The sequence below is a fragment of the Somniosus microcephalus genome, unplaced genomic scaffold, assembly GCF_052327205.1.
Source record: "Somniosus microcephalus isolate GS21.2 unplaced genomic scaffold, FLI_Smic_1.0 unresolved_chr3, whole genome shotgun sequence".
In the NCBI taxonomy this organism is placed as follows: domain Eukaryota; kingdom Metazoa; phylum Chordata; class Chondrichthyes; order Squaliformes; family Somniosidae; genus Somniosus; species Somniosus microcephalus.
Window position 1 is genome coordinate 49,483,024 of NW_028225181.1, and position 25,761 is coordinate 49,508,784.

General features: G+C 56.2%; 1 protein-coding gene across 4 annotated transcripts in view; it reads left to right on the forward strand.

Moving 5' to 3' along the window:
- The window catches only part of LOC147091418 (forkhead box protein J2-like), a 168,968-nt gene that overhangs the window by 33,400 nt on the left and 109,807 nt on the right, over positions 1-25,761 (forward strand). For all 4 annotated transcript variants that reach the window (XM_085976772.1, XM_085976773.1, XM_085976774.1 and 1 more), the window contains exons 4-6: positions 1,080-1,163; positions 4,791-4,868; positions 17,053-17,181. In XM_085976772.1, coding sequence (XP_085832898.1) covers positions 1,080-1,163; positions 4,791-4,868; positions 17,053-17,181 — 291 coding nt within the window. The remainder of the gene's footprint in view (positions 1-1,079; positions 1,164-4,790; positions 4,869-17,052; positions 17,182-25,761) is intronic.

The window sequence follows — 25,761 nt, forward strand, 5'->3', positions numbered from 1 at the left end:
GTGTGGTCTAACCGAAGTATATGGAGACCAGAACTGTGCACAGTGCTCCAAGTGTGGTCTAACCAAGGTATATGGAGACCAGAACTGTGCACAGTGCTCCAAGTGTGGTTTAACCAAGGTATCTGGAGACCAGAACTGTGCACAGTGATCCAAGTGTGGTCTAACCAAGGTATATGGAGAACCAGAACTGTGCACAGTGCTCCAAGTGTGGTCTAACCAAGGCATACGGAGACCAGAACTGTGCACAGTAATCCAAGTGTGGTCTAACCAAGGTATATGGAGACCAGAACTATGCACAATGCTCCAAGTATGGTCTAACCAAGGTATATGGAGACCAGAACTGTGCACAGTGCTCCAAGTGTGGTCTGACCAAGGTATATGGAGATCAGAACTGTGCACAATGCTCCAAGTGTGGTCTAATCAAGGTATATGGAGACCAGAACAGTGCACAATGCTCCAAGTGTCGTCTAACCAAGGTATATGGAGACCAGAACTGTGCACAGTGCTCCAAGTGTGGTCTAACCAAGGTATATGGAGTCCAGAACTGTACACAGTGCTCCAAGTGTGGTCTAACCAAGGTCTATGGAGATCAGAACTATACACAGTGCTCCAAGTGTGGTCTAACCAAGGTATATGGAAACCAGAACTGTGCACATTACTCCAAGTGTTGTCTAACCAAGGTATATGGAGATCAGAACTGTACACAGTGCTCCAAGTGTGGTCTAACCAAGGTATATGGAGACCAGAACTGTGCACAGTGTTCCAAGTGTTGTCTAACCAAGGTATATGGAGACCAAAACTGTGCACAATGCTCTAAGTGTGGTCCAACCAATGTAAATGGAGATCAGAACTGTGCACAGTGTTCCAAGTGTGGTCTCACCAAGGTATATGGATACCAGAACTGTGCACAGTGCTCCAAGTGTGATCTAACAAAGGTATATGGAGACCAGAACTGTACACAGTGCTCCAAGTGTGGTCTAACCAAGGTATATGGAGACCAGGACTGTGCGCAGTGCTCCAAGTGTGGTCTAACCAAGGTTCTATACAAGTTTAACAAAACTGATGGTTGTGTTTTGTAGGGATCCTATTGGACAGTCGACAGCAACATTAAGGAGGACCCTCCTTCTCCTCGTGGAGTGAAAAGACCACACGTGCCCGATGAGGTAGAACAATGGCTTTGATCCAGCCAGGGACAATCCAGAATGAAGTGGAAGGGGTTAGGTCCACTGAGGTTCTCTACAATATGTGTAAATGAAAAAGGGATTGGTTCATTGGGATTGTGTACAGTGGGCGTGAATGGGAAGGGGTTTGGGTCCATTGGGATTGTGTATAGTGGGAGTGAATGGGAAGGTGTTGGGTTCTTTGGGATTGTGTATGGTGGGAGTGAATGGGAAGTGGTTTTGTCCATTGTGATTGTGTATAGTGGGAGTGAATGGGAAGGTGTTGGGTTCTTTGGGATTGTGTATGGTGGGAGTGAATGGGAAGGGGTTTGGTCCATTGTGATTGTGTACAGTGGGAAGGAATGGGAAGGGGTTTGGGTCCATTGGGATTGTGTACAGTGAGAATGAATGGGAAGGGGTTTGGGTCCATTGTGATTATGTACAATGGGAGTGAATGGGAAGAGGTTTGGGTCCATTGGGATTGTGTACAGTCGGAGTGAATGGGAAGGGGTTTGGGTCCATTGGGATTGTGTACAGTGGGAGTGAATGGGAAGGGGTTTGGGTCCATTGGGATTGTGTACAGTGGGAGTGAATGGGAAGGGGTTTGGGTGCATTGGGATTGTGTACAATGGGAGTGAATGGGAAGGGGTTTGGGTCCATTGGGATTGTGTACAGTGGGAGTGAATTGGAAGGGATTGGGTCCATTGGGATTGTGTACAGTGGGAGTGAATGGGAAGGGGTTTGGGTCCATTGGGATTGTGTACAGTGGGAGTGAATTGGAAGGGATTGGGTCCATTGGGATTGTGTACAGTGGGAGTGAATTGGAAGGGATTGGGTCCATTGGGATTGTGTACAGTGGGAGTGAATTGGAAGGGATTGGGTCCATTGGGATTGTGTACATTAATGACTTGGATGAAGGGACCGAGTGTAATGTAGCCAAGTGTGCGGATGATACAAAGATGGGTGGGAAAGCAAGTTGTGCAGAGGACTCAAAGAATCTGCAAAGTGATATAGACAGGCTAAGTGAGTGGGCAAACATTTGGCAGATGGAGTATAATGTGGGAAAGTGCGAGGTTATCCACTTTGGCAGGAAAAATAAAAAAGCAAATTATTATTTAACTGGAGAGAGATTACAAAATGCTACAGTTCGGAGGGACCTGGGGGTCCTTGTGCATGAAACACAAAAAGTTAGCATGCAGGTACAGCAAGTAATCAAAAAGGCAAATGGGATGTTGGCCTTTATTTCAAGGGGGTTGGAGTATAAAAGCGGGGAAGTCCTGCTACAACTGTACAGGGTATTGGTGAGACCACACCTGGAGTACTGCGTACAGTTTTGGTCTCCTTATTTACGGAAGGATATACTTGCATTGGAGGCAGTTCAGAGAAGGTTCACCAGGTTGATTCCGGGGATGAAGGGGTAGTCTTATGAGGAAAGGTTGAGCAGGTTGGGCCTATACTCATTGGAGTTTAGAAGAATGAGAGGGGATCTTATTGAAACATATAAGATACTGAGGGGGCTCGACAGGGTAGATGCAGAGAGGATGTTTCCCCTCGTGGGGAAATCTAGAACTAGGGGGCACAGTCTCAGAATAAAGGGTCGCCCTTTTAGAACTGAGATGAGGAGGAATTTCTTCTCTCAGAGGGTCGTAAATCTGTGGAATTCTCTGCCCCAGAGAGCGGTGGAGGCTGGGTCATTAAATACATTTAAGGTGGAGAGAGACAGATTTTTGCAAGATAAGGGAGTGAAGGGTTATGGGGAACGGGCGGGGAAGTGGCTTTGAGGCCAAGATCAGTTCAGCCATGATCTTATTGAATGGCGGAGCAGGCTCGAGGGGCCAAGTGGCCTATTCCTGCTCCTATTTCTTATGTTCTTATGTGTACAGTGGGAGTGAATGGAAAGGAATTGGGTCCATTGGGATTCTGTACAAAGGGATGAATGGGAAGGGGTTTGGATCCATTGGGATTGTGAACAGTGGGAGTGAATGGGAAGGGGTTGGGTTCATTGGGATTGTGTACAGTGGGAGTGAATGGGAAGGGGTTTGGGTCCATTGGGATTGTGTACAGTGGGAGTGAATGGGAAGGGGTTTGGGTCCATTGGGAATCTGTACAAAGGGATGAATGGGAAGGGGTTGGGTCCATTGGGATTGTGTACAGTGGGAGTGAATGGGAAGGGGTTTGGGTCCATTGGGATTGTGTACAGTGGGAGTGAATGGGAAGGGGTTTGGGTCCATTGGGAATCTGTACAAAGGGAGTGAATGGGAAGGGGTTTGGGTCCATTGGGATTCTGTACAAAGGGATGAATGGGAAGGGGTTTGGGTCCATTGGGATTCTGTACAAAGGGATGAAAGGGAAGGGGTTGGGTCCATTGGGATTGTGTACAGTGGGAGTGAATGGGAAGGGGTTGGGTCCATTGGGATTGTGTACAGTGGGAGTGAATGGGAAGGGGTTTGGGTCCATTGGGATTGTGCACAGTGGGAGTGAATGGGAAGGGGTTTGGGTCCATTGGGATTCTGTACAAAGGGAGTGAGTGGGAAGGGGTTTGGGTCCATTGGGATTCTGTACAAAGGGATGAATGGGAAGGGGTTGGGTCCATTGGGATTGTGTACAGTGGGAGTGAATGGGAAGGGGTTGGGTCCATTGGGCTTTCTGTAAAAAGGGATGAATGGGAAGGGGTTGTGTACAGTGGGAGTGAATGGGAAGGGGTTGGGTCCATTGGGATTGTGCACAGTGGGAGTGAATGGGAAGGAATTGGGTCCATTGGGATTGTGTACAATGGGAGTTAATCCAGAGTGGGAGTGCGGGAGGGGAGGGAGAGACAGAGTGGCAGGGTCAGGGGATTCTGGGATTCTTTGGGGAGAGAGGGCAGGTCGCTGAAGGTAAGCATGCAGGTGCAGCAGGCGGTTAAGAAGGCAAATGGAATGTTGGCCTTCGTAGCAAGAGGGTTCGAGTACAAGAACAAGGATGTCTTGCTGCAGTTGTACAGGGCCTTGGTGAGACCACACCTTGAGTATTGTGTGCAGTTTTGGTCACCTTACCTGAGGAAGGACGTTCTTGCCATGGAGGGACTGCAGCGAAGATTCACCAGGCTGATACCTGGGATGGCAGGAATGACGTATGAGGAGAGATTGTGTCAATTGGGCTTATACTCACTGGAGTTTAGAAGATTGAGAGGGGATCTCATCGAAACCTATAAAATTCTGTCAGGTCTGGACAGACTAGATGCAGGAAGGATGTTTCTGATGGCCGGGGAGTCCAGAACCAGGGGTCATAGTCTAAGGATAAGGGGTAAGCCATTTAGGACTGAAATGAGGAGGAATTTCTTCACCCAGAGAGTGGTGAACCTGTGGAATTCTCTGCCACAGAGGGCGGTGGAGGCCAGTTCATTAAATATATTCAAGAAAGAGTTGAATATATTTCTTGAGGCTAAAGGGATCAAGGGATATGGGGAGAAGGCAGGGACAGGGTACTGAATTTGGATGATCAGCCATGATCTCATTAAATGGCGGAGCAGGCTCGAAGGGCCGAATGGCCCACTCCTGCTCCTATCTTCTATGTTTCTATGTTTCTATGGTAGAATGGTGGATTTTAAATATCCCTTCGGAACTAATCCCATCTTCCTTTCTCCGCAAGGACTCATACTCGTCAGCTGACAGCTATCCTGATACATCGATCTCCAGCGGGACAGTGGGTTCACACGCGAGTGAGAGGGTAAGAGTCTCATTGGAGCAGGAGCAAGGCCATTCAGCCCCTCTGTCTGTGTGTCTGTGTGTCTGTATGTCTGTGTCAGTGTGTGTTTTTGAGTGTGTGCATGCGTTAGTCAGTGTGCGTGTCTGTGTGCGGGCCAATATTTAACCCTCAGCCAACATCGCTAAAACAAACAGATTATCCGGTCACTGATCCCATTGCTGTTTGTGGGAGCTTGCTGTGCACACATTGGCTGTCGCGTTTCCGACATTGCAACAGTGAGCACACTTCAGAAAGTGCTTCATTGGCTGTGAAGCGCTTTGGGACGTCCTGAGGTCGTGAAAGGCGCTACAGAAATGCAAGTCTTTCTTTCTTTCAGTGTGTGTCACTGTGTTAGTCAGTGTCTGTGTCTGGTCTGTGTCTATATGTCTGATCTGTGTGTGTATTTGTGTGTGTGTCTGTCTGTGTGTGTGTGTCTGGTCTGTGTGTGGATGTCTGGTCTGCATGCGTGTGTGTGCGTCTGGTCTGTGTGTGTGTATGTGTGTTTGTGTCTGGTCTGTGTGTGTGTCTGTGTCTGGTCTGTGTGTGTGTCTGTCTGGTCTGTGTGTGTGTATGTCTGGCCTGTGTCTGGTCTGTGTGTGTGTGGCTGGTCTGTGTCTGGTCTGGTCTGTCTGTGTGTGTGTCTGTGTCTGTGTCTGGCCTGTCTGTGTGTATTTGTGTGTCTGGTCTGTGTCTGGTCTGTATGTGTGTGTCTGTGTCTGTATGTGTGTGTGTGTCTGGTCTGTGTCTGGTCTGCCTGTATGTGTGTGTGTGTCTGGTCTGTATGTATGTGTCTGGTCTGTGTCTGGTCTATATGTGTGTGTCTGTGTCTGTATGTGTGTGTGTGTGTCTGGTCTGTGTCTGGTCTGTCTGTATGTGTGTGTCTGTGTCTGTATGTGTGTGTGTGTCTGGTCTGTGTCTGGTCTGTCTGTATGTGTGTGTGTGTCTGGTCTGTCTGTGTCTGTCTGTATGTGTGTGTCCATCTGGTCTGTCTGTGTGTGTGTGTCCATCTGGTCTGTCTGTGTGTGTGCGTGTGTGTGTGTATGTGTGTCTGTCTGTGTCTGGTCTGTGTGTGTTTGGTCTGTATGTGTGTGTCTGTGTCTGTATGTGTGTGTGTGTCTGGTCTGTGTCTGGCCTGTGTGTGTCTGGTCTGTATGTGTGTGTCTGTATGTGTGTGTGTGTCTGGTCTGTGTCTGGCCTGTGTGTGTCTGGTCTGCTCACAGAGCCTCAGCAGCCCCAGCCTGCAATGACGACCCGGCTGGGCCACATTCCAGTGACGAGGTGTTGACACCCAGTAGGCCTCAGGCTTCAGGCTGCAAAGTGGAAGGCCTGGCGAAGCCTGCGGCTGGAGCCGCCCAGGGAATCACTCACAACTCGCGGGAGATTCCAATCGCAGATGAAAGCCCATCCCAGACACCCCCCGGGGCAAACAAACCAGATTCGTGAAGCACCTTTCACTGTCTCAGGATGTCCCAGACATGGAGGTTTATGAAGGTTTAAATAGCTTCAAAACATTGCTTCTTGTGGGGACTCCTCACAACCAAACTGTGGGACTCCTCACCCCCGAAACTGTGGGACTCCTCACCCCCCCCCAAACTGTGGGACTCCTCACCCCGAAACTGTGGGACTCCTCACCCCCCAAACTGTGGGACTCCTCACCCCCCAAACTGTGGGGACTCCTCACCACCCAAACTGCGGGATTCCTCACCCCCCCCAAACTGTGGGGACTCCTCACCCCCAAACTGTGGGACTCCTCACCCCCAAACTGTGGGACTCCTCACCCTGAAACAGTGGGGACTCCTCACTGCCCAAACTGTGGGGACTCCTCACCCCCCAAACTGTGGGGCCTCCTCACCCCCAAAACTGTGGGGCTCCTCACCCCCAAATTGTGGGGACTCCTCACCCCCCAAACTGTGGGGACTCCTCACCCCCCAAACTGTGGGAACCCTCACCCCCAAACTGTGGGGACTCCTCACCCCGCAGACTGTGGGACTCCTCACCCCACAAACTGTGGGGACTCCTCACCCCCCCAAACTGTGGGAACCCTCACCCCCAAACTGTGGGGACTCCTCACCCCCAAACTGTAGGGACTCCTCACCCCACAAAATGTGGGACTCCTCACCCCCCAAACTGTGGGACTCCTCACCCCCCAAACTGTGGGACTCCTCACCCCCCAAACTGTGGGAACCCTCACCCCCAAACTGTGGGACTCCTCACCCCACAAACTGTGGGGACTCCTCACCCCACAAACTGTGGGGACTCCTCACCCCCCAAACTGTGGGGACCCCTCACCCCCCAAACTGTGGGAACCCTCACCCCCAAACTGTGGGGACTCCTCACCCCGCAGACTATGGGACTCCTCACCCCCCAAACTGTGGGAACCCTCACCCCCAAACTGTAGGGACTCCTCACCCCCAAACTGTAGGGACTCCTCACCCCACAAAATGTGGGACTCCTCACCCCCCAAACTGTGGGACTCCTCACCCCCCAAACTGTGCGACTCCTCACCCCCCAAACTGTGGGGACTCCTCACCCCCCAAACTGTGCGACTCCTCACCCCCCAAACTGTGGGGACTCCTCACCCCCCAAACTGTGGGGACTCCTCACCCCCCCAAACTGTGGGGACTCCTCACCCCCCAAACTGTGGGGACTCCTCACCCCCCCAAACTGTGGGACTCCTCACCCCCCAAACTGTGGGGACTCCTCACCCCCCCAAACTGTGGGACTCCTCACCCCCCAAACTGTGGGGACTCCTCACCCCCAAACTGTGGGACTGCTCACCCCCCAAACTGTGGGACTCCTCACCCCCCAAACTGTGGGGACTCCTCACCCCCAAACTGTGGGACTGCTCACCCCCCAAACTGTGGGACTCCTCACCCCCAAACTGTGGGAACTCCTCACCCCCAAACTGTGGGGACTCCTCACCCCCCAAACTGTGGGACTGATCACCCCCAAACTGTGGGACTCCTCACCCCCCAAACTGTGGGACTCCTCACCCCCCAAACTGTGGGACTCCTCACCCCCAAACTGTGGGACTCCTCACCCCCCAAACTGTGGGACTCCTCACCCCCCAAACTGTGGGGACTCCTCACCCCCCAAACTGTGGGACTCCTCACCCCCCAAACTGTGGGACTCCTCACCCCCCAAACTGTGGGGACTCCTCACCCCCCAAACTGTGGGACTCCTCACCCCCCAAACTGTGGGACTCCTCACCCCCCAAACTGTGGGGACTCCTCACCCCCCAAACTGTGGGACTCCTCACCCCCCAAACTGTGGGGACTCCTCACCCCCCAAACTGTGGGACTCCTCACCCCCCAAACTGTGGGGACTCCTCACCCCCCAAACTGTGGGACTCCTCACCCCCCAAACTGTGGGGACTCCTCACCCCCCAAACTGTGGGACTGATCACCCCCAAACTGTGGGACTCCTCACCCCCCAAACTGTGGGGACTCCTCACCCCCCAAACTGTGGGACTCCTCACCCCATAAACTGTGGGGATCCTCACCCCACAAACTGTGGGACTCCTCACCCCACAAACTGTGGGACTCCTCACCCCCAAACTGTGGGACTCCTCACCCCCCAAACTGTGGGAACTCCTCACCCCCCAATCTGTGGGACTCCTCACCCCCCAAACTGTGGGACTCCTCACCCCCCAAACTGTGGGACTCCTCACCTCCCCAAACTGTGGGACTCCTCACCCCCCAAACTGTGGGACTGCTCACCTCCCCAAACTGTGGGACTCCTCACCCCCCAAACTGTGGGACTCCTCACCCCCCAAACTGTGGGACTCCTCACCCCCCAAACTGTGGGAAATCCTCAACCCCCAAACTGTGGGGATTCCTCACCCCGCAAACTGTGGGGACTCCTCACCCCCCAAACTGTGGGGACTCCTCACCCCCCAAACTGTGGGACTCCTCACCCCCCAAACTGTGGGGACTCCTCACCCCCCAAACTGTGGGGACTCCTTACCCCCCAAACTGTGTGGATCCTCACCCCCCAAACTGTGGGGACTCCTCACCCCCCAAACTGTGGGACTCCTCACCCCCCAAACTGTGGGACTCCTCACCCCCCAAACTGTGGGGACTCCTCACCCCCCAAACTGTGGGACTCCTCACCCCCGAAACTGTGGGACTCCTCACCTCCCAAACTGTGGGGACTCCTCACCCCCCAAACTGTGGGACTCCTCATCCCCCAAACTGTGGGGACTCCTCACCCCCCAAACTGTGGGACTCCTCACCTCCCAAACTGTGGGACTCCTCACCCCCCAAACTGTGGGACTCCTCACCCCCCAAACTGTGGGGCTCCTCACCCCCCAAACTGTGGGGACTCCTCACCCCCCCAAACTGTGGGGACTCCTCACCCCCCCAAACTGTGGGACTCCTCACCCCCCAAACTGTGGGACTCCTCACCCCCCCAAACTGTGGGGACCCCTCACCCCCAAACAGTGGGACTCCTCACCCCCCCAAACTGTGGGGACTCCTCACCCCCCCAAACTGTGGGGACTCCTCACCCCCCAAACTGTGGGGACTCCTCATCCCCCAAACTGTGGGACTCCTCACCCCCAAACTGTGAGACTCCTCACACCCTCCAAACTCTGGGGACTCTCACCTCCCTCTCCCCTACACACAGTGTCTTTTTCGAAACTTGTTTTAACCTGTCTGTCTGACAGATGCAACCCCACCCAGGAATGTCCCCTCTCCATGGCCCTGTCTCGTTCAGCAGTCTGCCTCACCTCACATCACACCCCATCCACCGCACAGACACATCCCTGTTTAAATTTCAACCCAGTTTCGCACTCTCCTGAAGACGCTGTCTCACGCTCTGTCTCTCTGTCTCTCTCTCTCTGTCTCCCTCTCTCTCTCTCTCTCCCCCTCTGTCTGTCTCTCTCTCTCTCTGCCTGTCTCACCCTGTCTCTCTATCTCTCGCTCTTCTCCCTCTCTCTTTCCCTCTCTGTCTTTCTCTCTGTCTCTCTCTCTGTTTGTCTCTCTCTCTCTCTCTGTCTCTCTCTCTCTCTGTCTCTCTCTCTCTCTCTCTGTCTCTCTCTCTCAGTCTCTCTCTCTGTCTCTCTCTCTCTCTCTCTCACTCTCTCTCTGTATCTCTCTCTGTCTCTCTCAATCTCTCCTCATACGTCATTCCTGCCATCCCAGGTATCAGTCTGGTGAATCTTCGCTGCACTCCCTCCATGGCAAGAACATCCTTCCTCAGATAAGGCATTACAAGTTCCACAATCGAACCACTCTCTGGGTAAAGCTCAGTTGCTTTGCGCCTCCTGTTAGGTACAGCAAGTAATTTGGAAAGCTAATAGAATGTTATTGTTTATTGCGAGGGGAATTGAATACAAAAGTAGGGAGGTTATGCTTCAGTTATCCAGGGCATTGGGGAGATCACATCTGGAGTACTGTGTACAGTATTGGCCTCCTTATTTAAGGAAGAATGTAAATGTGTTGGAAGCAGTTCAGAGGAGGTTTACTAGACTAATCCTCTACCCTCTAGAGATTGTGTCGATTGGGCTTATATTCGCTGGAGTTTAGAAGAATGAGAGGGGATCTCATTGAAACTTATAAAATTCTAACAGGACTAGACAGACTAGATGCAGGAAGGATGTTCCCGATGGTCGGGGAGTCCAGAACCAGGGGTCACAGTCTAAAGATGAGGGGTAAGCCATTTAGGACAGAGATGAGGAGGAATTTCTTCACCCAGAGAGTGGTGAACCTGTGGAATTCTCTACCACACAAGGCAGTGGAGGCCAATTCATTAAATATATTCAAGAAAGAGTTGGATATATTTCTTAAGGCTAAAGGGACCAAGGGATATGGGGAGAAAGCAGGGACAGGGTACTGAATTTGGATGATCAGTCATGATCTCATTAAATGGCGGAGCAGGCTCGAGGGGCCGAATGGCCTACTCCAGTCCTATCTTCTATGTTTCTACATTTCTAGCACCTAGTCCACTCCTCTACCACCCCCAGCACCCCCTCCCCTTCACCCGGCACCTTCCCGTGCAAGCGCAGGGGATGCAACACCTGCCTTTATACCTCCCCCCTTCCCACTGTCCAGGGCCCCAAACACCCCTTCCAGGTGAAACAGCGATTTACTTGTGCTTCTCGCAATCTAGTATACTGTATTCGCTGCTCACGATGCGGTCTCCTCCACACTGGGGAGACCAAACGCAGATTGGGTGACCGCTTTGCGGAACACCTCCGTTCAGTCCGTAAGGGTGACCCTAAGGTCCCGGTCGCCTGTCATTTTAATTCCCACTCGGACCTCACCGCCCTTGGCCTCTTACATTGTTCCACGGAAACTCAGTGTATGCTCGAGGAACAGCACACATCTTTCAATGAGGCACTTTACAGCCTTCCGGACTCAATATCGAGTTCAACAATTTCAGATCATAACCTCGGACCCAATCATATTTTTATATATTTTTTATCCACACTTTTGGTTTGTGCCTTTTCCTTTTCACTCTCTCCCACATGGCAGCTGTCTCTCACTCCGCCAGCGCATTTCACACTTCATCGAGAGTCATCCTTTGTCTCTTTACCTGTCCTATTACCATCTCGTCTCGCCTTGAATATCTCTTAATACCTCTTCACCTCTCACTGACCTTCCCCTTTGTTCTTTCATCCCCTCCCCCATTTCCCAGCCCCCAAACTTGCTTTTAATCTGTTTCATTTCCTGCCTTTATTTCTCAGTCCTGACGAAGGGTTTCGACCTGAAACGTTAACTCTGTTTCTCTCTCCACGGATGTTGCCCTGGCCGGCTGAGTTTTTCCAGCATTTTCTGTTGTTATTTACTAGACTAATATGGTCGGGTTGTCTTATGAGGAAAGGTTGGACGGGCTAGGCTTGTATCCGCTGGAGTTTAGAAGAGTAAGAGATAACAATAAATTTTTTTGAGGATGTAACTGGTAGAATAGAAACATAGAAACATAGAAGATAGGAGCAGGAGTAGGCCATTCGGCCCCTCGAGCCTGCTCCGCCATTCAATGAGATCATGGCTGATCATCCAAATTCAGTACCCTGTCCCTGCCTTCTCTTCATATCCATTGATCCCTTTAACCTTAAGAAATATATCTAACTCCTTCTTGAATATATTTAATGAATTGGCCTCAACTGCCTTCTGTGGTAGAGAATTCCACAGGTTCACCACTCTCTGGGTGAAGAAATTCCTCCTCATCTCAGTCCTAAATGGCTTACCCCTTATCCTTAGACTGTGACCCCTGGTTCTGGACTTCCCGACCATCGGGAACATCCTTCCTGCATCTAGTCTGTCCAGTCCTGTCAGAATTTTATAAGTTTCAATGAGATCCCCTCTCATTCTTCTAAACTCCAGCGAGTATAAGCCCAATCGACCCAATCTCTCCTCATACGTCATTCCTGCCATCCCAGGTATCAGTCTGGTGAATCTTCGCTGCACTCCCTCCATGGCAAGAACATCCTTCCTCAGATAAGGCGACCAAAACTGCACACAATACTCAAGATGTGGTCTCCCCAAGGCCCTGTACAACTGCAGCAAGACATCCTTGTTCCTGTACTCAAACCCTCTCGCTACGAAGGCCAACATACCATTTGCCATCTTAACCGCCTGCTGCACCTGCATGCTTACCTTCAGCGACTGGTGCACAAGGACACCCAGGTCTCGTTGCACTTCCCCTTCTCCCAATCTATTACCATTCAGATAATAATCTGCCTTCCTGTTTTTGTCACCAAAGTGGATAACCTCACATTTATCCACGTTATATTGCATCTGCCATGCTTCTGCCCAATCACCCAACCTGTCCAAATCATCCTGGAGTTTCTCGGCATCCTCCTCACAGCACACACGCCCACCCAGCTTTGTGTCGTCTGCAAATTTGGAGATATTACATCTAGACCCTTGTCTAGATCATTAATATATATTGTGAATAGCTGGGGTCCAAGGACTGATCCCTGCGGTACCCCACTAGTCACTGCCTGCCACTCGGAAAAAGACCCGTTTATTCCAACTCTTTGCTTAATAGATAAGGGAGAACCAGTGGACGTGGTGTATTTGGACTTTCAGAAGGCTTTCGATAAGGTCCCGCATAAGAGATTAGCGTGCAAAGATAAAGCACATGGGGCTAGGGGTAAGGTACTGACTTGGATAGAGAACTGGTTGGCAGACAGGAAGCAAAGAGTTGGAATAAATGGGTCTTTTTCCGAGTGGCAGGCAGTGACTAGTGGGGTACCGCAGGGATCGGTCCTAGGACCCCAGCTATTCACAATAGATATTAATGATCTAGACGAGGGAACTAGGTGTAATATCTCCAAGTTTTCTAAACTCCAGCGAGTACAAGCCCAATCGACCCAATCTCTCCTCAAGATGTGGTCTCACCAAGGGCAGCACGGTGGCATAGTGGTTAGCACTGTTGCCTCACAGCGCCAGGGACCCGGGTTCGAATCCGGCCTCGGGTGACTGTCTGTGTGGAATTTGCACATTCTCCCCGTGTTTGCGTGGGTTTCCTCCGGGTGCTCCGGTTTCCTCCCACAGTCCAAAGATGTGTGGGTTAGGTTGATTGGCTATGATAAATTGACCCTTAGTGTTAGGGGGATTAAATACGTGGGGTTACAGGGATAGGGTGGGATATGTGTTGGTGTAGGGGTTACGGGGATCGGGTGGGATATGTGTCGGTGCAGGCTCGATGGGCCGAAATGGCCTCTATCTGCACTGTGGGGTTTCTGTGATTCTTCTGTGATACGTCATTCCTGCCATCCCAGGTATCAGCCTGGTGAATCTTTGCTGCGCTCTCTCCATGGCAAGAACATCCTTCCTCAGATAAGGCGACCAAAACTGCACACATTACTCAAGGTGTGGTCTCACCAAGGCCCTGTACAACTGCAGCAAGACATCCTTGCTCCTGTACTCAAACCCTCTCGCTACGAAGGCCAACATACCATTTGCTTTCTTAACCGCCTGCTGCACCTGCATGCTTACCTTCAGCGACTGGTGCACAAGGACACCCACGTCTTGTTGCACTTCCCCTTTTCGCAATCTATTTCCATTCAGATAATTATTGACAAAATCAGACAAAACAGTTGATTAAAGAATCAGTTCGTTAGACTGATTCAGAGGCGAGAGGGAGTGCTGTCCACTGAGCCATGGCCAACACCGTTAAACCGTACAAGAGCTCCCTTTTGAAGACTTGCTGCCAATCCAGACTCACTGGGAGAGCCAGTGACTTATATCCCCTCATCCTTCTTAAGCCTTTCTAACTTGAATAGACCGTTCCTCACCATGGGAACACTCGGTGACTATTTACCTTCTCCTTCCCAGTCATGCTCCATCAATGACCTTCCCCCACCCCCCCCAGCATCATAAGGTCAGAAATGGGGATGTTCGCTGATGACTGCACAGTGTTCAGCACCATTCACAACTCCTCAGATAATGAAGCAGTCCGTGCCCGCATGCAACAAGACCTGGATGACGTTCAGGCTTGGACTGATAAGTGGCAGGTAACATTCGCGCCACACAAGTGCCAGGCAATGACTATCTCCAATAAACAAGAGTCTAACCACCGCCCGTTGATAGTCAATGGCATTACCATCGCCCAATCCCCCACCATCAACATCCTGGGGGGTCACCATTGACCAGAAACTTAACTGGACCAGCCACATAAATACTGTGGCAACAAGAGCAGGTCAGAGGCTGGGTATTCTGCGGCGAGTGTCTCACCTCCTGACTCCCCAAAGCCTTTCCACCATCTACAAGGCACAAGTCAGGAGTGTGATGGAATACTCTCCACTTGCCTGGATGAGTGCAGCTCCAACAACACTCAAGAAGCTCGACGCCATCCAGGACAAAGCAGCCCGCTTGATTGGCACCCCATCCACCACCTTAAACATTCACTCCCTCCACCACCGGCGCACCGTGACTGCAGTGTGTACCATCTACAAGATGCACTGCAGCAACTCGCCAAGGCTTCTTCGGCAGCACCTCCCAAACCCGCGACCTCTTCCACCTAGAAGGACAAGGGCAGCAGGCGCATGGGAACACCACCACCTCCAAGTTCCCCTCAAAGTCACACCCCATCCTGACTTGGAAATATATCGCCAATCCTTCATCGTCGCTGGGTCAAAATCCTGGAACTCCCTCCCTAACAGCACTGTGGGAGCACCTTCACCACACGGACTGCAGCGGCTCAAGAAGGCGGCTCACCACCACCTTCTCAAGGGGCAACTAGGGATGGGTAATAAATGGTGGTATTGTCAGTGACGCCCACATCTCGTGAATTAATTTTTCAAAATCGTGACGCTTTCGATCTGTCTCTGTCCCTTAACTGTCTCCGTCCAGTGAAAACAACCCCCAACGTCTCCAGTACCCTCCCTGTAATGGGGAGGAGACGTACGGAGTCAAAGTGAGATCAGTGGAAATGGTGTGGGCAGGATAGTCAATCGAGGGTAGACCGAGGGTGGAGAGTGTCTCTGTGTCTGTGACTGTGTGTCTGTGTTGATATGAATATGTTTCTGTGTATGTGTGTGTGTGTGTGTGTGTGTGTTTCTGTGCCTGCCTGTATGAGATTCTGTGCATCTGTGTGTGTATCTGTGTGTCTGTGTCTGTGTCCATCTGTGTGTTTCTGTGCATGTGTGTGTCTGTGTGTGTGTCTGTGTGCGCGTGTGTGTGTCTGTGTGTGTGTCTGTGTGTGTGTGTGTCTGTGTGTGTGTCTGTGTCTGTGTGTGTGTCTGTCTGTGTGTGTGTCTGTGTCTGTGTGTGTGTCTGTCTGTCTGTGTGTGTGTCTGTGTCTGTGTGTGTGTCTGTATGTGTGTGTGTGTCTGCGTGTGTGTCTGCGTGTGTGTCTGTGTGTGTGTGTCTGTGTGTGTGTCTGTGTCTGTGTGTGTGTCTGAGTGTGTGTGTGCCTGTGTGTGTGTCTGTGTGTGTGTCTGTGTGTGTGTGTGTCTGTGTGTGTGTGTGTGTCTGTGTGTGTGTCTGTGTCTGTGTGTGTGTCTGTGTGTGTGTCTGTGTGTGTGTCTGTGTGTGTGCCTGTGTCTGTGTGTGTGTCTGTGTGTGTGTCTGTGTGTGTGTGTGTGTGTCTGTGTGTGTGTGTGTGTGTGTGTGTGTGTGTGTCTGTGTGTGTGTCTGTGTGTGTGTCTGTGTGTGTGTCTGTGTATGTGTGTGCGTCTGTGTGTGCGTCTGTGTGTGCGTCTATGTGTGTGTCTGTGTGTGTGCCTATGTGTGTGTTTGTGTGTGTGTCTGTGTGTCTCTGTGTCTCTCTGTGTGTCTATGTGTGTGTCTGTGTGTGTGTCTCTGTGTGTGTCTGTGTGTCTGTCTATGTGTGTGTCTGTGTGTCTGTCTATGTGTGTGTCTGTGTGTCTGTCTATGTGTGTGTGTATATGTGTGTCTGTGTGTGTCTATGTGTGTGTCTGTGTGTCTGTCTCTGTGTGTGTCTGTGTGTGTGTCCGTGTGTGTGTGTCTGTATGTGTGTCTGTGTGTGTGTCTGTGTGTGTGTCTATGTGTGTGTCTGTGTGTGTGTCTGTGTGTGTGTCTGTGTGTGTCCGTGTGTGTGTCCATGTGTGTGTCTGTGTGTGTGTCTATGTGTGTGTCTGTGTGTGTGTCTGTGTGTGTGTCTGTGTGTGTGTCTGTGTGTGTGTCTGTGTGTGTGTCTGTGTGTGTGTCTGTGTGTGTCTGTCTGTGTGTGTCTGTGTGTGTGTCTGTGTGTGTGTCTGTGTGCGTGTCTATGTGTGTGTCTGTGTGTGTGTCTGTGTGTGTGTCTGTGTGTGTGTCTCTGTGTGTGTCTCTGTGTGTGTCTGTGTGTGTGTCTGTGTGTGTGTCTGTGTGTGTGTCTCTGTGTGTGTCTATGTGTGTGTCTGTCTATGTGTGTGTCTGTGTGTGTGTCTATGTGTGTGTCTGTGTGTGTGTCTGTGTGTCTGTCTATGTGTCTGTCTATGTGTGTGTCTGTGTGTGTGTCTGTGTGTGTGTCTATGTGTGTGTCTGTGTGTGTGTCTGTGTGTCTGTCCAAGTGTGTGTCTGTGTGTGTGTCTATGTGTGTGTCTGTGTGTGTGTCTATGTGTGTGTCTATGTGTGTGTCTGTGTGTGTGTCTATGTGTGTGTCTGCGTGTCTCTGTGTGTGTCTGTGTGTGTGTCTGTGTGTCTGTCTGTGTCTCTGTGTGTTTTTCCAGCGAGGTCTGTGTTAACTTTAACCCCTTCCTCCCCTGCAGCTCTCTCCGTTCCCAGGAGATCAGTCCGGATACAGGAACCCGTACGACATCCTCAGCCCCAGCCCTTACCCCCAGATGGAGCCCACGGCCCAGAACCTGGACTTGCCCGCTGTCCCCAAGTACACAGAGGTGAGCCGCTCAACGATATACCTCCCCGATAGGCGGTGGCGATGGAGGAGCAGGATTGGTGAGGGTGGGGTTAGTCCATCCTGAGCCTCGCCTCCCCTGAACACAGTAGGGTAGGTTCCCCTCCATGGGCACAAACTGTGAGCGAGGCCCAGGCAGATTCCAGGCGTAGGCCCACTCCCTATCTGGGCCATTCAGCCCTCCAGGAATAGGCCTCTTGCCCTCCAGGAACTGGCCTCTGTGGCCGACAGGAACAGGCCTCTCGACCTCCATGAACAGGCCTCTCCAGCCTCCATGAACAGGCCTTTCGCCCTCCAGGAACAGGCCTCGCGCCCTCCACGAACAGGCCTCTCGCCCTCCAGGAACAGGCCTCTCGCCCTCCAGGAACAGGCCTCGCGCCCTCCAGGAACAGGCCTCGCGCCCTCCATGAACAGGCCTTTCGCCCTCCAGGAACAGGCCTCGCGCCCTCCACGAACAGGCCTCTCGCCCTCCAGGAACAGGCCTCTCGCCCTCCATGAACAGGCCTCGCGCCCTCCAGGAACAGGCCTCTCGCCCTCCAGGAACAGGCCTCGCGCCCTCCAGGAACAGGCCTCCCGCCCTCCAGGAACAGGCCTCGCGCCCTCCACGAACAGGCCTTTCGCCCTCCACGAACAGGCCTCTCGCCCTCCACGAACAGGCCTCTCGCCCTCCAGGAACAGGCCTCTCGCCCTCCAGGAACAGGCCTCCCGCCCTCCAGGAACAGGCCTCTCGCCCTCCACGAACAGACCTCGTGCCCTCCAGGAACTGGCCTCTCCAGCCTCCATGAACAGGCCTCTCATCCTCAAGGAACAGGCCTCTCGACCTCCAGGAACAGGCCTCGCGCCCTCCATGAACAGGCCTTTCGCCCTCCAGGAACAGGCCTCGCGCCCTCCACGAACAGGCCTCTCGCCCTCCAGGAACAGGCCTCTCGCCCTCCATGAACAGGCCTCGCGCCCTCCAGGAACAGGCCTCCCGCCCTCCAGGAACAGGCCTCGCGCCCTCCACGAACAGGCCTTTCGCCCTCCACGAACAGGCCTCTCGCCCTCCACGAACAGGCCTCTCGCCCTCCAGGAACAGGCCTCCCGCCCTCCAGGAACAGACCTCTCGCCCTCCACGAACAGACCTCGTGCCCTCCAGGAACTGGCCTCTCCAGCCTCCATGAACAGGCCTCTCATCCTCAAGGAACAGGCCTCTCGACCTCCAGGAACAGGCCTCTCGCCCTCCAGGAACAGGCCTCTCGCCCTCCAGGAACAGGCCTCTCGCCCTCCACGAACAGGCCTCTCGCCCTCCAGGAACAGGCCTCTCGCCCTCCACGAACAGGCCTCTCGCCCTCCAGGAACAGGCCTCTCACCCTCCATGAACAGTCCTCTCACCCTCCACGAACAGACCTCGTGGCCTCCAGGAACTGGCCTCTCCAGCCTCCATGAACAGGCCTCTCACCCTCAAGGAACAGGCCTCTCGACCTCCATGAACAGGCCTCTCGCCCTCCAGGAACAGGCCTCTCGCCCTCCAGGAACAGGCCTCTCGCCCTCCAGGAACAGGCCTCTCGCCCTCCAGGAACAGGCCTCTCGCCCTCCAGGAACAGGCCTCTCGCCCTCCAGGAACAGGCCTCTTGCCCTACAGGAACAGGCCTCTCCCCCTCCAGGAACAGGCCTCTCGCCCTCCAGGAACAGGCCTCGCGCCCTCCATGAACAGGCCTCTCGCCCTCCAGGAACAGGCCTCTCAACCTCCAGGAACAGGCCTCTCGCCCTCCAGGAACAGGCCTCTCACCCTCCAGGAACAGGCCTCTCGCCCTCCAGGAACAGGCCTCTCACCCTCCAGGAACAGGCCTCTTGCCCTCCATGAACAGGCCTCTCGCCCTCCAGGAACAGGCCTCTCGACCTCCATGAATAGGCCTCCCGCCCTCCAGGAACAGGCCTCTCGCCCTCCAGGAACAGGCCTCTCGACCTCCAGGAACAGGCCTCTCACCCTCCATGAACAGGCCTCTCGCCGTCCAGGAACAGGCCTCTCGCCCTCCAGGAACAGGCCTCTCACCCTCCACGAACAGGCCTCTCGCCCTCCAGGAACAGGCCTCTCACCCTCCAGGAACAGGCCTCTCACCCTCCAGGAACAGGCCTCTCCGGCCTCCAGGAACAGGCCTCTTGCCCTCCATGAACAGGCCTCTCGCCCTCCAGGAACAGGCCTCTCCGGCCTCCAGGAACAGGCCTCTCGACCTCCAGGAACAGGCCTCTTCCCCTCCAGGGACTGGCGTCCATGGCCTACAGGAACAGGCCTCTCGCCCTCCAGGAACAGGCCTCTCGACCTCCAGGAACAGGCCTCTCGCCCTCCAGGAACAGGCCTCTCGACTTCCAGGAACAGGCCTCTCGCCCTCCAGGAACAGGCCTCTCGCCCTCCAGGAACAGGCCTCTCACCCTCCAGGAACAGGCCTCTCAACCTCTAGGAAGAGGCCTCTCGCCCTCCAGGAACAGGCCTCTCGCCCTCCAGGAACAGGCCTCTCACCCTCCAGGAACAGGCCTCTTGCCCTCCATGAACAGGCCTCTCACCCTCCAGGAACAGGCCTCTCGCCCTCTTTGAACAGGCCTCTCCGGCCTCCAGGAACAGGCCTCTCGCCCTCCAGGAACTGACCTCTCGCCCTCCATGAACAGGCCTCTTTGCCCTCCATGAACAGGCCTCGCGCCCTCCAGGAACAGGCCTCTTGCCCTCCAGGAACAGGCCTCTCGCCCTCCAGGAACTGGCCTCTTGCCCTCCAGGAACAGGCCTCTCGCCCTCCAGGAACAGGCCTCTCGACCTCCAGGAACAGGCCTCTCGACCTCCAGGAACAGGCCTCTCGACCTCCAGGAACAGGCCTCTCGCCCTCCAGGAACAGGCCTCTCGCCCTCCATGAACAGGCCTCTCGCCCTCCAGGAACAGGCCTCTTCGCCCTCCATGAACAGGCCTCTCCGGCCTCCAGGAACAGGCCTCTCGCCCTCCAGGAACTGACCTCTCGCCCTCCATGAACAGGCCTCTTTGCCCTCCATGAACAGGCCTCGCGCCCTCCAGGAACAGGCCTCTTGCCCTCCAGGAACAGGCCTCTCGCCCTCCAGGAACTGGCCTCTCGCCCTCCAGGAACAGGCCTCTCGCCCTCCAGGAACATGCCTCGCGCCCTCCAGGATCAGGCTTCTCGCCCTCCAGGAACAGGCCTCGCGCCCTCCAGGGACAGGCCTCACGCCCTCCATGAACAGGCCTCTTCGCCCTCCAGGAACAGGCCTCTTCGCCCTCCAGGAACAGGCTTCTCGCCCTCCATGAACAGGCCTCTCGCCCTCCAGGAACAGGCCTCTCGCCCTCCAGGAACAGGCCTCTCGCCCCTCCAGGAACAGGCTTCTCGCCCTCCATGAACAGGCTTCTCGCCCTCCAGGAAGAGGCCTCTCGCCCTCCAGGAACAGGCGTCGCGCCCTCCATGAACAGGCCTCTTCGCCCTCCAGGAACTGGCCTCTCGCCCTCCATGAACAGGCCTCTCGCCCTCCAGGAACAGGCTTCTCGCACTCCATGAACAGGCCTCTCGCACTCCAGGGAAGAGGCATCTCGCCCTCCAGGAAGAGGCCTCTCGCCCTCCAGGAACAGGCCTCGCGCCCTCCATGAACATGCCTCTTCGCCCTCCAGGAACTGGCCTCTCACCCTCCAGGAACAGGCCTCTCCGGCCTCCAGGAACAGGCCTCGCGCCCTCCAGGAACAGGCGTCGCGCCCTCCATGAACAGGCCTCTTCGCCCTCCAGGAACTGGCCTCTCGCCCTCCAGGAACAGGCCTCTCCGGCCTCCAAGCACAGGCCTCGCGCCCTCCAGGAACAGGCCTCTCGCCCTCCATGAACAGGCCTTTCGCCCTCCAGGAACAGGCCTCGCGCCCTCCTCGAACAGGCCTCTCGCCCTCCAGGAACAGGCCTCTCGCCCTCCATGAACAGGCCTCGCGCCCTCCAGGAACAGGCCTCTTGCCTCCAGGAACAGGCCTCGCGCCCTCCAGGAACAGGCCTCCCGCCCTCCAGGAACAGGCCTCGCGCCCTCCACGAACAGGCCTCTCGCCCTCCAGGAACAGGCCTCTCGCCCTCCAGGAACAGGCCTCTCGCCCTCCAGGAACAGGCCTCTCGACCTCCAGGAACAGGCCTCTCGACCTCCAGGAACAGGCCTCTCGACCTCCAGGAACAGGCCTCTCGCCCTCCAGGAACAGGCCTCTCGCCCTCCACGAACAGGCCTCTCGCCCTCCAGGAACAGGCCTCTTCGCCCTCCATGAACAGGCCTCTCCGGCCTCCAGGAACAGGCCTCTCGCCCTCCAGGAACTGACCTCTCGCCCTCCATGAACAGGCCTCTTTGCCCTCCATGAACAGGCCTCGCGCCCTCCAGGAACAGGCCTCTTGCCCTCCAGGAACAGGCCTCTCGCCCTCCAGGAACTGGCCTCTCACCCTCCAGGAACAGGCCTCTCGCCCTCCAGGAACAGGCCTGTCGCCCTCCAGGAACAGGCCTCTCGACCTCCAGCAACAGGCCTCTCGCCCTCCAGGAACAGGCCTCTCGACCTCCAGGAACAGGCCTCTCGCCCTCCAGGAACAGGCTTCTCGCCCCCCAGGAACAGGCCTCTCGCCCTCCAGGAACAGGCCTCTCGCCCTCCAGGAACAGGCCTCTCGCCCTCCAGGAACAGGCCTCTCGCCCTCCAGGAACAGGCCTCTCGCCCTCCAGGAACATGCCTCGCGCCCTCCATGAACAGTCCTCTTCGCCCTCCAGGAACAGGCCTCTCGCCCTCCAGGAACAGGCCTCTCGCCCTCCAGGAACAGGCCTCCCGCCCTCCAGGAACAGGCCTTTCGCCCTCCAGGAACAGGCCTCTCGCCCTCCATGAACAGGCCTTTCGCCCTCCAGGAACAGGCCTCGCGCCCTCCTCGAACAGGCCTCTCGCCCTCCAGGAACAGGCCTCTCGCCCTCCATGAACAGGCCTCGCGCCCTCCAGGAACAGGCCTCCCGCCCTCCAGGAACAGGCCTCGCGCCCTCCACGAACAGGCCTCTCGCCCTCCAGGAACAGGCCTCTCGCCCTCCAGGAACAGGCCTCTCGCCCTCCAGGAACAGGCCTCTCGCCCTCCAGGAACAGGCCTCTCGCCCTCCAGGAACAGGCCTCCCGCCCTCCAGGAACAGGCCTCTCGCCCTCCACGAACAGACCTCGTGCCCTCCAGGAACTGGCCTCTCCAGCCTCCATGAACAGGCCTCTCATCCTCAAGGAACAGGCCTCTCGACCTCCAGGAACAGGCCTCTCGCCCTCCAGGAACAGGCCTCTCGCCGTCCAGGAACAGGCCTCTCGCCCTCCAGGAACAGGCCTCTCGCCCTCCAGGAACAGGCCTCTCGCCCTCCAGGAACAGGCCTCTCACCCTCCACGAACAGTCCTCTCACCCTCCACGAACAGACCTCGTGCCCTCCAGGAACTGGCCTCTCCAGCCTCCATGAACAGGCCTCTCACCCTCAAGGAACGGGCCTCTCGACCTCCATGAACAGGCCTCTCGCCCTCCAGGAACAGGCCTCTCGCCCTCCAGGAACAGGCCTCTCGCCCTCCAGGAACAGGCCTCTCGCCCTCCAGGAACAGGCCTCTCACCCTCCAGGAACAGGCCTCTCGCCCTCCAGGAACAGGCCTCTCACCCTCCAGGAACAGGCCTCTCAACCTCCAGGAACAGGCCTCTCGCCCTCCAGGAACAGGCCTCTCACCCTCCAGGAACAGGCCTCTCGCCCTCCAGGAACAGGCCTCTCGACCTGCATGAATAGGCCTCCCGCCCTCCAGGAACAGGCCTCTCGCCCTCCAGGAACAGGCCTCTCGCCCTCCAGGAACAGGCCTCTCGACCTCCAGGAACAGGCCTCTCACCCTCCATGAACAGGCCTCTCGCCGTCCAGGAACAGGCCTCTCGCCCTCCAGGAACAGGCCTCTCACCCTCCATGAACTGGCCTCTCGCTCTCCAGGAACAGGCCTCTCACCCTCCAGGAACAGGCCTCTCCGGCCTCCAGGAACAGGCCTCTTGCCCTCCATGAACAGGCCTCTCGCCCTCCAGGAACAGGCCTCTCGCCCTCCAGGAACAGGCCTCTCACCCTCCAGGAACAGGCCTCTCAACCTCTAGGAAGAGGCCTCTCGCCCTCCAGGAACAGGCCTCTCGCCCTCCAGGAACAGGCCTCTCACCCTCCATGAACAGGCCTCTCGCCCTCCAGGAACAGGCCTCTCTCCCTCCAGGAACAGGCCTCTCACCCTCCAGGAACAGGCCTCTTGCCCTCCATGAACAGGCCTCTCACCCTCCAGGAACAGGCCTCTCGCCCTCCAGGAACAGGCCTCTCCGGCCTCCAGGAACAGGCCTCTCGCCCTCCATGAACAGGCCTCTCCGGCCTCCAGGAACAGGCCTCTCGCCCTCCAGGAACTGACCTCTCGCCCTCCATGAACAGGCCTCTTTGCCCTCCATCAACAGGCCTCGCGCCCTCCAGGAACAGGCCTCTTGCCCTCCAGGAACAGGCCTCTCGCCCTCCAGGAACTGGCCTCTTGCCCTCCAGGAACAGGCCTCTCGCCCTCCAGGAACAGGCCTCTCGCCCTCCAGGAACAGGCCTCTCGACCTCCAGGAACAGGCCTCTCGCCCTCCAGGAACAGGCCTCTCGACCTCCAGGAACAGGCCTCTTGCCCTCCAGGAACAGGCCTCTCGCCCTCCACGAACAGGCCTCTCGCCCTCCAGGAACAGGCCTCTTCGCCCTCCATGAACAGGCCTCTCCGGCCTCCAGGAACAGGCCTCTCGCCCTCCAGGACCTGACCTCTCGCCCTCCATGAACAGGCCTCTTTGCCCTCCATGAACAGGCCTCGCGCCCTCCAGGAACAGGCCTCTTGCCCTCCAGGAACAGGCCTCTCGCCCTCCAGGAACTGGCCTCTCGCCCTCCAGGAACAGGCCTCTCGCCCTCCAGGAACAGGCCTCTCGCCCTCCAGGAACAGGCCTCTCGACCTCCAGGAACAGGCCTCTCGCCCTCCAGGAACAGGCCTCTCGACCTCCAGGAACAGGCCTCTCGCCCTCCAGGAACAGGCTTCTCGCCCTCCAGGAACAGGCCTCTCGCCCTCCAGGAACAGGCCTCTCGCCCTCCAGGAACAGGCCTCTCGCCCTCCAGGAACAGGCCTCTCGCCCTCCAGGAACATGCCTCGCGCCCTCCATGAACAGTCCTCTTCGCCCTCCAGGAACAGGCCTCTCGCCCTCCAGGAACAGGCCTCGCGCCCTCCATGAACAGGCCTCTCGCCCTCCAGGAACAGGCCTCTCGGCTCCAGGAACAGGCCTCGCGCCCACCAGGAACAGGCCTCGTGCCCTCCATGAACAGGCCCTCTTCGCCCTCCAGGAACAGGCCTCTCGCCCCTCCTTGAACAGGCCTCTCGCCCTCCAGGAACAGGCCTCTTCGCCCTCCAGGAACAGGCCTCTCTCGCCCTCCTTGAACAGGCCTCTCGCCCTCCAGGAACAGGCCCTCTCGCCCTCCAGGAACAGGCCCTCCGCGCGCCCTCCAGGATCAGGCTTCTCGCCCTCCAGGAACAGGCATCGCGCCCTCCAGGGACAGGCCTCACGCCCTCCATGAACAGGCCTCTTCGCCCTCCAGGAACAGGCCTCTTCGCCCTCCAGGAACAGGCTTCTCGCCCTCCATGAACAGGCCTCTCGCCCTCCAGGAAGGAGGCCTCTCGCCCTCCAGGAACAGGCTTCTCGCCCTCCATGAACAGGCCTCTCGCCCTCACAGGAACAGGCCTCTCGCCCTCCAGGAACAGGCCTCTCGCCCTCCAGGAACAGGCTTCTCGCCCTCCATGAACAGGCTTCTCGCCCTCCAGGAACAGGCTTCTCGCCCTCCATGAACAGGCCTCTCGCCCTCCAGGAACAGGCTTCTCGCCCTCCATGAACAGGCCTCTCGCCCTCCAGGAAGAGGCATCTCGCCCTCCAGGAAGAGGCCTCTCACCCTCCAGGAACAGGCCTCGCGCCCTCCATGAACATGCCTCTTCGCCCTCCAGGAACTGGCCTCTCACCCTCCAGGAACAGGCCTCTCCGGCCTCCAGGAAAACAGGCCTCGCGCCCTCCAGGAACAGGCGTCGCGCCCTCCATGAACAGGCCTCTTCGCCCTCCAGGAACTGGCCTCTCGCCCTCCAGGAACAGGCCTCTCCGGCCTCCAAGCACAGGTCTCGCGCCCTCCAGGAACAGGCCTCTCGCCCTCCATGAACAGGCCTTTCGCCCTCCAGGAACAGGCCTCGCGCCCTCCTCGAACAGGCCTCTCGCCCTCCAGGAACAGGCCTCTCGCCCTCCATGAACAGGCCTCGCGCCCTCCAGGAACAGGCCTCTTGCCCTCCAGGAACAGGCCTCGCGCCCTCCAGGAACAGGCCTCCCGCCCTCCAGGAACAGGCCTCACGCCCTCCACGAACAGGCCTCTCGCCCTCCAGGAACAGGCCTCTCGCCCTCCAGGAACAGGCCTCCCGCCCTCCAGGAACAGGCCTCTCGCCCTCCACGAACAGACCTCGTGCCCTCCAGGAACTGGCCTCTCCAGCCTCCATGAACAGGCCTCTCATCCTCAAGGAACA